Raw genomic sequence first — 12,656 nt, 5'->3', positions numbered from 1 at the left:
AATTACTACAGTGTCCCATCATTTCCATTGTATCATAACTTCCCCTACTGAACATGTAACACAGTCAGCCTCACCATTTTGTACAGCACAGCATGTCAAATTCTAAAGGTATAAGAGTAAAAACATTTCTCCAACCTTCTTGCTCTCCTCTAGGGTTAATATAAATTTCAAGTTATTTAAGTGTCCCCAAATTCTTGTAAAAGCTTTGTCTTTAATCATGTTTACTAAAAGCTTATTCAATATTTAAATCATTAATGGTATAAAAAAAAATGTCTGAACAGAAAAGGTGATTCAACTGCACAACCTGACACTTCTGGCTCAACATTGCTGGAAGCAAGATCAAATTTTAAATTGGTACCAGCTGTACACATAATCATCAAAGCAGACGATACCTCTGAATCCAATGTTTCCTGCATATAAATGCAAATATCCGCCTAAGGCCAACCATTACTGGATCCCAGTTATTATAATGGCATAAAAGTGTTGCAATGAAAAAAGAGAGGAACACTGGAATGGACCCTGCGAATAATAACCATGAAAATTCCATCTGGAAATTAAAAATAAAAATTAGAATTAATAAAAGATGGCAATTATTTATCCAAGTTTAATTTATACAACCAAAATAATAACTTATGAAATAATGCATTTTTTTCATCATCTATTAACTCTTAAGTTGACTTGTTTTTCACAAAGATTTCTTTTAAATGGAATATTAGCTGCATGTACATACTTTAATTTATGTAAAGTTATCTATATAAATGCCATAAGATTGAGACTTGGCTGCATGTATGCAGGAATGTGGAAGTCCCAAACTTGCTGATATCTCTGCTGCTGTCCAGCAGAATAAGCATACACTTGCTGACATTGCGCTGGCGAATCTACTTATTGTTTCTGCAAAAGAATAGCCCCAGGGTAGCACGGCAGCATAGTGGTTAGGCAATGCTTTACAGTAACTGTTGCTGCTCGTAAGGAGTTTGTACTTTTTTACCGTGAACACATGGGTTTCCTCCGGGTGCTCCAGTTTCCTCTGACAGGCCAAAGGTGTACCGGTTGGTAGGTTAATTGATCATTATAAAATGTCCCATGATCAGGTTGGCATTAAATTGGGAGAATGATGGGCAGTGTGGTTTGAAGGGCTGGAAGGGCCTATTCCACGCTGGATCTCAATGAATAAATCGCTGTTTCCATACCGGATGCAGCGATTCACATACACAGTCAGGATAGATCTGTAGCGTCTCTCAAAAGCAGAGGTGGAGGAGTATGCCTCATGATCAACTCTTCTTGGTGCACAAATATATCAGTGCTGTCCCAGTTCTGCTCACCAGACCTGGAATATCTAGCAGTTAAGTGCCATTCCTTTTACCTACCACGGGAGTTCTCTGGACATTTCACCTCAGGCCAATGTCAATCAGGCTTTAGATGATCTGAGCAATGGGATCAACATGCATGAAACAGCGCACCCTAACGCCTTCACCATCGTTTTGGGAATTTTAAACAGGCCAGGCTGGAAAAAAATCACTAAGCAATTACCATCAACAGATCACTTGCAATACTAGAGGAAACAACACACTAGACCATTGCCACACCACCATCAAGAATGCCTACTATGTTCCCAAAGTGTTCCCTCACTTCGGGAAGTCTGATCACCTGGCTGTACTTCTACTCCCTGAGTATAAGCAGAGACTGAACACTGAAGCACCAGTAGTGAGGACCAAGAAGGTGTGGACAAGGGAAGCACAGGAGCACTTACAGGACTGCTTTGAATCAGTGGACTGGACAGTATTCAGGGATTCATCTTCGAACCTGGATGATGCTGTAATTGTTACCGACTTCATTTAAACCTGTGCTGATGTGTGTGTGTGTGCCTCCAAAGACTTACTGTACATTCCCAAACAACAAGCCATGGATGAACCAGGAGGTACATCGTCTGCTGAAGGCTAGATTTGTGGCATTCAAGTCTGGCGACCCAGGCCTGAACCAAAAAACCAGGTATGATTTACAGAGGAGACAATTTTGAACGAGGTTGGAGGCGACATCGGATGCACAACAACTCTGGCAGGGCTTGCAAGACATTACTTCCTACAAAGCGAAACCCAATAGCATGAATGGCAGCGATGCTTCACTACCAGATGAACAATGCCTTCTATGTATGCTTTGAAAGGGAGAATATAACTACAGCTGTGAAGATCCCTGCTGCACCTGATGACCCTGTGATCTCTGTCTCAGAGGCCGATGGTAGGCTGTCTTTAAAGACAGTGAACCCTCGCAAAGCGGAAGGTCCTGATGGAGTACCTGGTAAGGCTCTGAAAACCTATGCCAACCAACTGGCAGGAGTATTCAAGGACATTTTCAACCTCTCACTGTAATGGGTGGAAGTTCCCATTTGCTTCAAAAAGGAAAAAATTATCCCAGTGCCTAAGAAGAATAACGTGGGCTGCATTAACGACTATCACCCGGTAGCACTCACATCAACAGTGAGGAAATGCTTTGAGAGGTTGGTCATGACTAAACTGAACTCCTGCATCAGTAAGGACCTGGACCCAATGCAATTTGCCTTTTGCCACAATAGGTCAACAGCAGATGCAATCCCAATGGCTCTTCACACAGCCTTAAACCACCTGAACAACACAAACACCTATTTCAAGATGCTGTTCATCGTCTACAGCTCAGCATTTACTACCATCATTCCCACAATTCTGATCGAGAAGTTACAGAACCTGGGCCTCCGTACCTCCCTCTGCAATTGGATCATTGACTTCCTAACCTGAAGACCACAATCTGTGCGGATTGGTGATAACATATCCTCTTCGCTGATGATCAACACTGGCGCACCTCAAAGTTGTGTGCTTAGCCCACTGCTCTACTCTCTATATACCCATGACTATGTGGCTAGGCATAGCTCAAATGCATCTATAAATTTGCTGGTGATACAACCATTGTTGGTGGAATCTCAGGTGGTGATGAGAGGGTGTACAGGAGCGAGATATGCCAACTAGTGGAGTGGTGCCACAGCAACAACCTGGCACTCAATGTCAGGAAGACAAAAGAGCTGATTGTGGACTTCAGGAAGGGTAAGACGAAGGAACACTTACCAATCCTCAGATGGATCAAAAGTGGAGAGAGTGAGCAGTTTCAAGTTCCTGGGTGTCAAGATCTCTGAGGATCTAACCTGGTCCCAACATATCAATGCAGTTATAAAGAAGCAAGACAGTGGTTATACTTCTTTAGGAGTTTGAAGAGATTTGGTATGTCAACAAGTACATTCAAAAACTTCTACATATGTACCATGGAGAGCATTCTGACAGGCTGCATCATTATGACTTTAAACTAGAATGGTTGGGGGGTGGGAATCAAATTAAAGCGGCTAGGTGTGAGGAGGTTAGTTCACAACAGAGGGATGGGAACCAGTGCAGAGAGACAGAGGGGTGTAAAGTGAGCGTAGAAGCAAAAAGTACAAAGGGGAAAAGTAAAAGTGGCAGGCCGACAAATCCAGGGCAAGCATTAAAAAGGGCTAAGAGAGTTGTAAAAGAGTGCCTGAAGGCTTTATGTGTCAATGCAAGGAGCATTCGTAATAAGGTGGATGAATTGAAAGTGCAGATTGTTATTAATGATTATGATATAGTTGGGATCACAGAGACATGGCTCCAGGGTGACCAGGGATGGGAGCTCAACGTTCAGGGATATTCAATATTCAGGAGGGATAGACACGAAGGAAGGGGAGGTGGGGTGGCGTTGCTGGTTAAAAAAGAGATTAACGCAATAGAAAGGAAGGACATAAGCCGGGAAGATGTGGAATCGATATGGGTAGAGCTGCGTAACACTAAGGGGCAGAAGACGCTGGTGGGAGTTGTGTACAGGCCACCTAACAGTAGTAGTGAGGTCGGAGATGGTATTAAACAGGAAATTAGAAATGTGTGCAATAAAGGAACAGCAGTTATAATGGGTGACTTCAATCTACATGTAGACTGGGTGAACCAAATTGGTAAAGGTGCTGAGGAAGAGGATTTCTTGGAATGTATGCGGGATGGTTTTTTGAACCAACATGTCGAGGAACCGACTAGAGAGCAGGCTATTCTGGACTGGGTTTTGAGCAATGAGGAAGGGTTAATTAGCGATCTTGTCGTGAGAGGCCCCTTGGGTAAGAGTGACCATAATATGGTGGAATTCTTCATTAACATGGAGAGTGACGTAGTTAATTCAGAAACAAAGGTTCTGAACTTAAAGAGGGGTAACTTTGAAGGTATGAGACATGAATTAGCTAAGATAGACTGGCAAATGACACTTCAAGGATTGACGGTGGATATGCAATGGCAGGCATTTAAAGGTTGCATGGATGAACTACAACAATTGTTCATCCCAGTTTGGCAAAAGAATAAATCAAGGAAGGTAGTGCACCCGTGGCTGACAAGAGAAATTAGGGATAGTATCAATTCCAAAGAAGTAGCATACAAATTAGCCAGAGAAAGTGGCTCACCTGAGGACTGGGAGAAATTCAGAGTTCAGCAGAGGAGGACAAAGGGCTTAATTAGGAAGGGGAAAAAAGATTATGAGAGAAAACTGGCAGAGAACATAAAAACGGACTGTAAAAGCTTTTATAGATATGTAAAAAGGAAAAGACTGATAAAGACAAATGTAGGTCCCCTGCAAACAGAAACAGGTGAATTGATTATGGGGAGCAAGGACATGGCAGACCAATTGAATAATTACTTTGGTTCTGTCTTCACTAAGGAGGACATAAATAATCTTCCAGAAATAGTAAGGGACAGAGGGTCCAGTGAGATGGAGGAACTGAGCGAAATACATGTTAGTAGGGAAGTGGTGTTAGGTAAATTGAAGGGATTGAAGGCAGATAAATCCCCAGGGCCAGATGGTCTGCATCCCAGAGTGCTTAAGGAAGTGGCCCAAGAAATAGTGGATGCATTAGTGATAATTTTTCAAAACTCGTTAGATTCTGGACTAGTTCCTGAGGATTGGAGGGTGGCTAATGTAACCCCACTTTTTAAAAAAGGAGGGAGAGAGAAACCGGGGAATTATAGGCCGGTTAGCCTAACGTCAGTGGTGGGGAAACTGCTGGAGTCAGTTATCAAGGATGTGATAACAGCACATTTGGAAAGCGGTGAAATGATCGGACAAAGTCAGCATGGATTTGTGAAAGGAAAATCATGTCTGACGAATCTCATAGAATTTTTTGAGGATGTAACTAGTAGAGTGGATAGGGGAGAACCAGTGGATGTGGTATATTTGGATTTTCAAAAGGCTTTTGACAAGGTCCCACATAGGAGATTAGTGTGCAAACTTAAAGCACACGGTATTGGGGGTAAGGTATTGGTGTGGGTGGAGAATTGGTTAGCAGACAGGAAGCAAAGAGTGGGAATAAACGGGACCTTTTCAGAATGGCAGGCGGTGACTAGTGGGGTACCGCAAGGCTCAGTGCTGGGACCCCAGTTGTTTACAATATATATTAATGACTTGGATGAGGGAATTAAATGCAGCATCTCCAAGTTTGCGGATGACACGAAGCTGGGTGGCAGTGTTAGCAGTGAGGAGGATGCTAAGAGGATGCAGGGTGACTTGGATAGGTTGGGTGAGTGGGCAAACTCATGGCAGATGCAATTTAATGTGGATAAATGTGAAGTTATCCACTTTGGTGGCAAAAATAGGAAAACAGATTATTATCTGAATGGTGGCCGATTAGGAAAAGGGGAGGTGCAACGAGACCTGGGTGTCATTATACACCAGTCATTGAAAGTGGGCATGCAGGTACAGCAGGCGGTGAAAAAGGCGAACGGTATGCTGGCATTTATAGCGAGAGGATTCGAGTACAGGAGCAGGGAGGTACTACTGCAGTTGTACAAGGCCTTGGTGAGACCACACCTGGAGTATTGTGTGCAGTTTTGGTCCCCTAATCTGAGGAAAGACATCTTTGCCATAGAGGGAGTACAAAGAAGGTTCACCAGATTGATTCCTGGGATGGCAGGTCTTTCATATGAAGAAAGACTGGATGAACTGGGCTTGTACTCGTTGGAATTTAGAAGATTGAGGGGGGATCTGATTGAAACGTATAAGATCCTAAAGGGATTGGACAGGCTAGATGCAGGAAGATTGTTCCCGATGTTGGGGAGGTCTAGAACGAGGGGTCACAGTTTGAGGATAGAGGGGAAGCCTTTTAGGACCGAGGTTAGGAAAAACTTCTTCACACAGAGAGTGGTGAATCTGTGGAATTCTCTGCCACAGCAAACTGTTGAGGCCAGTTCATTAGCTATGTTTAAAAGGAAGTTAGATATGGCCCTTGTGGCTACAGGGGTCAGGGGGTATGGAGGGAAGGCTGGGTTCTGAGTTGGATGATCAGCCATGATCATAATAAATGGCGGTGCAGGCTCGAAGGGCCGAATGGCCTACTCCTGCACCTATTTTCTATGTTTCTATGTTTCTATATTATCTGGTATGGGGGTGGGGGCTACTGCACAGGACCGAAAGAAGCTGCAGAGGGTTGTAAATTTAGTCAGCTCCATCTCTTGGGAACTAGCCTACAAAGTACCCAGGATATCTTCAACGAGTGGTATCTCAGAAAGGCAGCGTCCATTATTAAAGACCTCCAGCACCCAGGGCAAGCCCTTTTCTCACTGTTACCATCAGGTAGGAGGTACAGAAGCCTGAAGACACACACTCAGTGATTCAGGAACAGCTTCTTCCCCTCTGCCATCCAGTTCCTAAATGGACATTGAACCCTTGGACACTACCTCACTTTCTTAAAATACATAGCATTTCTGTTTTCTGGCATGACTTTTTAATCTATTTAATATACGTATACTGTATAAAGTGTACTGACTGAATAAGATTTACTTATTTATTATTACTTTTTCTTCTATATTACGTATTGCATTGAACTGTTTTTGCTAAGTTAACAAATTTCATGTCATATGCTGGTGATAATAAACACAGTTCTGATTGATTCTGAAATAAAAATCTGCAAGAATCTTTATTTCAATGGATGTTGAATAAGGTGTGTTAATTACATTCAATTATTTGAGTTTGCAGTAATACTTGAATCATTTTAAAGTGCTTTAATTTCAGGTTACTTTTATTCTAAAATGATGTTTTTAATAGTTGTAAAACTTTAGTAACTATTTATTTTCTTTAAATTTCCTTCTGAAAATCTGACCATTAGGAGGGTGGTGGTGGTGATGGGGGGGGGGGTGGTGTGGGGAGAAGCATTTCCAAGTGGTTAAGATTTACTTAACAATTTCCTAGAAACTCCCTTTCCTGATCCCTAAAAAAATCTGATTCTGTTGGGCTTTGCAACATCTCACAGATTGGGTGCAGGACACTTTTAGACCATAAGACACAGGAGCAGAATTAGGCCATCTGGCCCACAGAGTCTGCTCTGCCATTCAATCATGGCTGATCATTTTCTTCCATCTCCTCAACCCCAGTTCACGACCTTCTCCCAGTAACCTTTGATGCCGTATCCAGTCAAGACCTATCAATCTTTGCCTTAAATACATACAATGACTTGGCCTCCCCAGCTGGATGTGGCAACAGATTCCACAAATGCACCACCCTTTGGCTAAAGAAATTCCTCCGCATCTCTGTTTTGAACAGACACCCTCTATCCTGAGGCCGTGACCTCTTGTCCTAGACTTTCCCACCATGGGAAACATCCTTTCCACATCTACTCTGCTAGGCCTTTCAACATTCAAAAGGTTTCAATGAGATTCCCCCCATTCTTCAGAATTCCAGCAAGTACAAGCCAGGAGTCATCAAACGTTCCTCGTATGACAACCCTTTCAGTCCTGGAATCATCCTTGTGAACCTCCTCTGGACTCTCTCCAATGCCAGCACATCTTTTCTAAGATGAGGGGCCCAAAACTGTTCACAATACTCAAGATGAGGCCTCATTAGTGCCTCATAAAGCCTCAGCATCACATCCCTGCTCTTGTATTCTAGATCTCTTGAAATGAATGCTAACATGGCATTTGCCTTCGTCACCACCAATTCAATCTGCAAGTTAACCTTCAGGGTGTTCTACACAAGGACTCCCAAGTCCCTCTGCATCTCAGATTCCTGGATTTTCTCCCCACTTAGAAAATAGTCTGCACATTTATTTCTACTATCAAAGTATATGACCATGCATTTTCCAACACTATATTTCATTTGCCACTTTCTTGCCCGTTCTCCTAATCTGTCTAAGACCTTCTGCATCCTACCTGTTTCCTCAATACTACCTGCCCCTCCACCAATCTTAGTATCATCTGCAAACCTGGCAACAAAGCCATCTATTCCATCATCAAAATCATTTATATACAGCATAAAAAGTGGTCCCAACACTGACCCCTGCGGAACAGAAAGTCACTAGCAGCCAACCGAAAAAGGCCAATGCTCTAACCATGTTAGTAACTTTCTTGTAATACCATGGGCTCGTAACTTGGTAAGCAGCTTCATGTGTGGCAGCTTGTCAAAGGCCTTCTGAAAGTCCAAATATACAACATCCACTGCATCTCCTGTATCTATCCTACTTGTAATCTCCTCAAAGAATTCCAACAGGTTCATCAGGTAGGATTTTGCCTGAAAGAAACCATGTTGACTTCTTGTCCTGTGTCAACAAGTACTCCATCACCTCATCCTTAACAATTGACTCTAACACCTTCCCAGCCAATGAGGTCAGGCTAACTGGTCTATAATTTCCTTTCTGCTATCTTCCTCCTTTCTTAAAGAGTGAAATTTTTTCAGTCCTCTGGTGCCATGCCAGAGTCCAATGATTTTTTGAAAGATCATTTCTAATCCTACTACAATCTCTAATGCTACCTCTTTCAGAACCCTAGGGTGCAGTTCTGGTCTGGGTGATTTATGTACCTTCAGGTCTTTCAGCTTTTTCAGCACCTTCTCTCTCTCATGATGGCGCCGGTAACTGGCGACTCTGCACATGCTCTCACGAGCAAACTGCCCTCTACACTATCCTATACCCGAGAAACCCTTCTAAACCTCCAATCTGCGACATCTAGCAAGATCAACAAAACCCTGGCAAAGCTACTTCCCAGCTGGGGACTAAAGCGCCAGAATTGCTTCTTAAACTCTGGACTGCACCTGGACCTGACCAGTGAGGCCTGGTCCGAGGCCCACCACATTCCCGGAGACCCGAGGCCTGCTACCATGCCGGAGAGCTTGAAGACAAGGCCCATTCCGACCAGCACCTCTCCGGAGCAGACGACCACACAGAAGTGACGACGGAGACCTCAAGGTGCCCCAGACGCTTCCACGGAGCGACCACCGTAAAGCCCCATTGGTGGCCATCCACAGCTGCCGGAAGTGAGGCCTCCGCCGCCCACATCAGAAATCGAGCCCGAGGCTTGGCTGGAGCGGAGGCTTCCACAACTGTGACTCAGCTCACGGACTTGTTTCAGCCAGGAGCCCGGCCCTCCAGGATTAAGTGTTGACTTTGGGGCCCGACCCAATTGACAGCCCGGGCCTCCGGCAGCTGTAAGTGGCAGTGGAGCCTCCCCCATTACTCTGCCCGACCGGAGTGCCTGACGATGCGACCCGCCGCTCGATACCCGCGGGACGCGTCCACCAACCTCAAAGAGCTGACAACAACACACTGCATCGATGGAGACCTGGAAAGATGCACTATTTACTGAGGAAGTGTGGGAAAAGAGCTGGGCTGCTGGTCAGATTGAAGCTGAGGGGCTTCAGGGTCCCTATGCCCACCATCCTACTAGCTAATGTGCAAGCCATAGAGAACAAGGTGGATGATCTTAAAGGGAGACTCACCTACTGCAGGGAGATGCAGAACTGCTGTGCATTCTGTTTCACCGAGACCTGGCTCTCCTCTGCCACCCCCGACTGTGCCATCCGACCAGAGGGATTTTCGATCCATCGGATGGACCACACGGCGTCTTCGGGCAAGACGAGGGGAGGTGGTGTCTGCCTACTGATCAACACTGGGTGGTGCTCGGACACAGTGGCACTGACAAGCTCCTGCAGCCCGGACCTGGAACACCTGTCGGTGAAGTGTCGTCCCTACTATCTGCTACGGGAATTCACCTCGGTCATACTGACAGCGGTCTACATTCCCCCCAGGCGGACGTGGAGTGTGCTCTGAACATACTGTATGCCAACATCAGTGAACTTGAGACCAGGTATCCGGAGGCTTTGCTCATTGCAGCCAGGGACTTTAACCAGGCCAACTTTAGAAAGGCACTGCCAAAGTTATACCAACATGTCTCCTGCCCCACTAGAGGCCCAAATATACTTGACCACTGCTACACAGCAGTCAAGGATGCCTACCATTCCGTCCCACGACCTCACTTCGGAAAATTGGACCATCAGGCCGTACTCCTCCCCCCGGCTTACAAACAGAAACTGAAGCGGGAGGTCACGGTGTCAAAAGTAGTGTCGCGTTGGACAGAGGAAACGGATGAGGTCCTCCGTGACTGCTTTGAATCGGTGGACTGGTTAGTATTCAAGGATTCGGCAGCTAACTTCGATGAGTATGCCTCAGCTGTCACGGACTTTATTTGGAAATGCACAGAGGACTGTGTGTCTCGCAAGACGATCCGGGTATTCCCTAACCAGAAACCTTGGATGAATTGTGAGGTCAAATCCCTTTTAAAGGCGAGAGCTGCAGCTTTTAGGTCCGGGGATACCAGTCGCTACATGGAATCCAGGCGTGAACTCTGGAACACACATCAAAGTTGCTGGTGAACGCAGCAGGCCAGGCAGCATCTCTAGGAAGAGGTACAGCTGACGTTTCAGGCCAAGACCCTTCGTCAAGTCCTGACAAAGGGTCTCGGCCTGAAACGTCGACTGTACCTCTTTGCTAGAGATGCTGCCTGGCCTGCTGCATTCACCAGCAACTTTGATGTGTGTTGCTTGAATTTCCAGCATCTGAAGAATTCCTGTAGTGAACTCTGGAAAGCCATTAAGGGCGCCAAGAGGCAATATCGAGCCAAATTGGAAGCCCAGGCTAACCAGAGGGATGCCAGTAGACTATGGCAGGGTCTAAATGAGATCACTGGGAGCAAAGAAAAGGCTGGGAATATCAATAACTGTGGCGCTTCTCTTCCTGATGAGCTTAACGTATTCTACGCAAGATTCGAACAGAAGAGGAGCGTCCCGCTCCCTCCGGATGAACCAGACCTGGTGGCATCGAGATTCACCGTCACCGAGGAGGACGTTAGAAGGGCCTTCCTGAAGATAAATCCAAGGAAGGTGACGGGCCCAGATGGCGTCCCGGGATGGGTTCTCCAGGCCTGTGTAAGCGAGCTAGCTGGAGTGTTTGCTGACATCTCCAACTGCTCCTTGCTTCAGTCTAAGATCCCCTCGTGGGTTTTAAGAAGGCAACGATAATCCCAGTGCCGCCAAAGGGCAAGGTGGCATGCCTGAATGACTATCGACCTGTGGCTCTGACATCAATTGCTATGAAGTGCTTCGAGCGATTGGTTACGGCACAGATCAACCACAGCCTACTGGTCAACCTCGGCGCTTTGCAATTCGCTACTGGAGCAACAGGTCAACGGCAGGTGCCATCTCTCTGGCCCTACATTCCTCCTTAGAACACCTGGAGAATAAAAATGCATACGTAAGGTTCCTTTTCATTGACTACAGCTCTGCCGTTAATACCATCATTCCAAACAAACTGATTCCTAAGCTCCGGAACCTGGGCCTTAGCACTCAGATCTGCAGCTGGATCTTCAACTTCCTCACAGACAGGACCCAGGCAGTAAAAATAGGGGACAAGCTCTCCTCTACAATCACTCTGAGCACCGGTGCCCCACAAGGCTGTGTACTCAGCCCTCTGCTGTACTCACTGTACACCCATGATTGTGTAGCCAAGTTTCTATCGAACTCAATATATGCGTTTGCTGATGATACAATTGTAGGCCGTATCTCGGGTGATGATGAGTTTGAGTACAGAGAGGAAATTAAGAACCTGGTGGCATGGTGCCAATAACCTAGCCCTCAACGTCAACAAGACGAAGGAATTGGTAGTTGACTTCAGAAGGAGTAGCGAACCACATGACCCAATTTACATCAGTGGTGCGCAAGTGGAACAGGTCAAAAGCTTTAAGTTCCTTGGGGTCAATATCACAAATGACCTGACTTGGTCCAACCAAGCAGAGTACACTGCCAAGAAGGCCCACCAGCGCCTTTACTTCCTGAGAAAGCTAAAGAAATTTGGCCTGTCCCCTAAAACCCTCACTAATTTTTATAGATGCACCGTAGAAAGCATTCTTCTAGGGTGCATCACAACCTGGTATGGAAGTTGTCCTGTCCAAGACCAGAAAAAGCTGCAGAAGATCGTGAACACGGCGCAGCACATCACACAAACCAATCTTCTGTCCTTGGACTCACTTTACACTGCATGCTGCCAGGGTATTCAAGGACACGACCCACCCAGCCAACACACTTTTCGTCCCTCTTCCCTCCGGGAGAAGGTTCAGAAGCTTGAAGAGTTGTACGGCCAGATTTGGGAACAGCTTCTTTCCAACTGTGATAAGACTGCTGAATGGATCCTGACCCGGATCTGGGCCGTACCCTCCAAATATCTGGACCTGCCTCTCGGTTTTTTTGCACTACCTTACTTTCCATTTTTCTATTTTCTATTTATGATTTATAATTTAAATTTTTAATATTTACTATCAATTTGTAATCCAGGG

General features: G+C 45.6%; 1 protein-coding gene across 1 annotated transcript in view; it reads right to left on the bottom strand.

Annotated features, from left to right (window-relative positions):
• Nucleotides 1-12,656, bottom strand: part of LOC134348693 (solute carrier family 35 member F5-like) — a 149,398-nt gene that overhangs the window by 17,763 nt on the left and 118,979 nt on the right. The window contains exon 13 of the mRNA XM_063052479.1: nucleotides 393-547. Coding sequence (XP_062908549.1) covers nucleotides 393-547 — 155 coding nt within the window. The remainder of the gene's footprint in view (nucleotides 1-392; nucleotides 548-12,656) is intronic.

This window comes from Mobula hypostoma, chromosome 6, assembly GCF_963921235.1.
Source record: "Mobula hypostoma chromosome 6, sMobHyp1.1, whole genome shotgun sequence".
NCBI lineage: Eukaryota > Metazoa > Chordata > Chondrichthyes > Myliobatiformes > Myliobatidae > Mobula > Mobula hypostoma.
The sequence above is the reverse complement of the archived record's forward strand: the minus strand, read 5'-3'. Positions and strand labels throughout refer to the sequence as shown.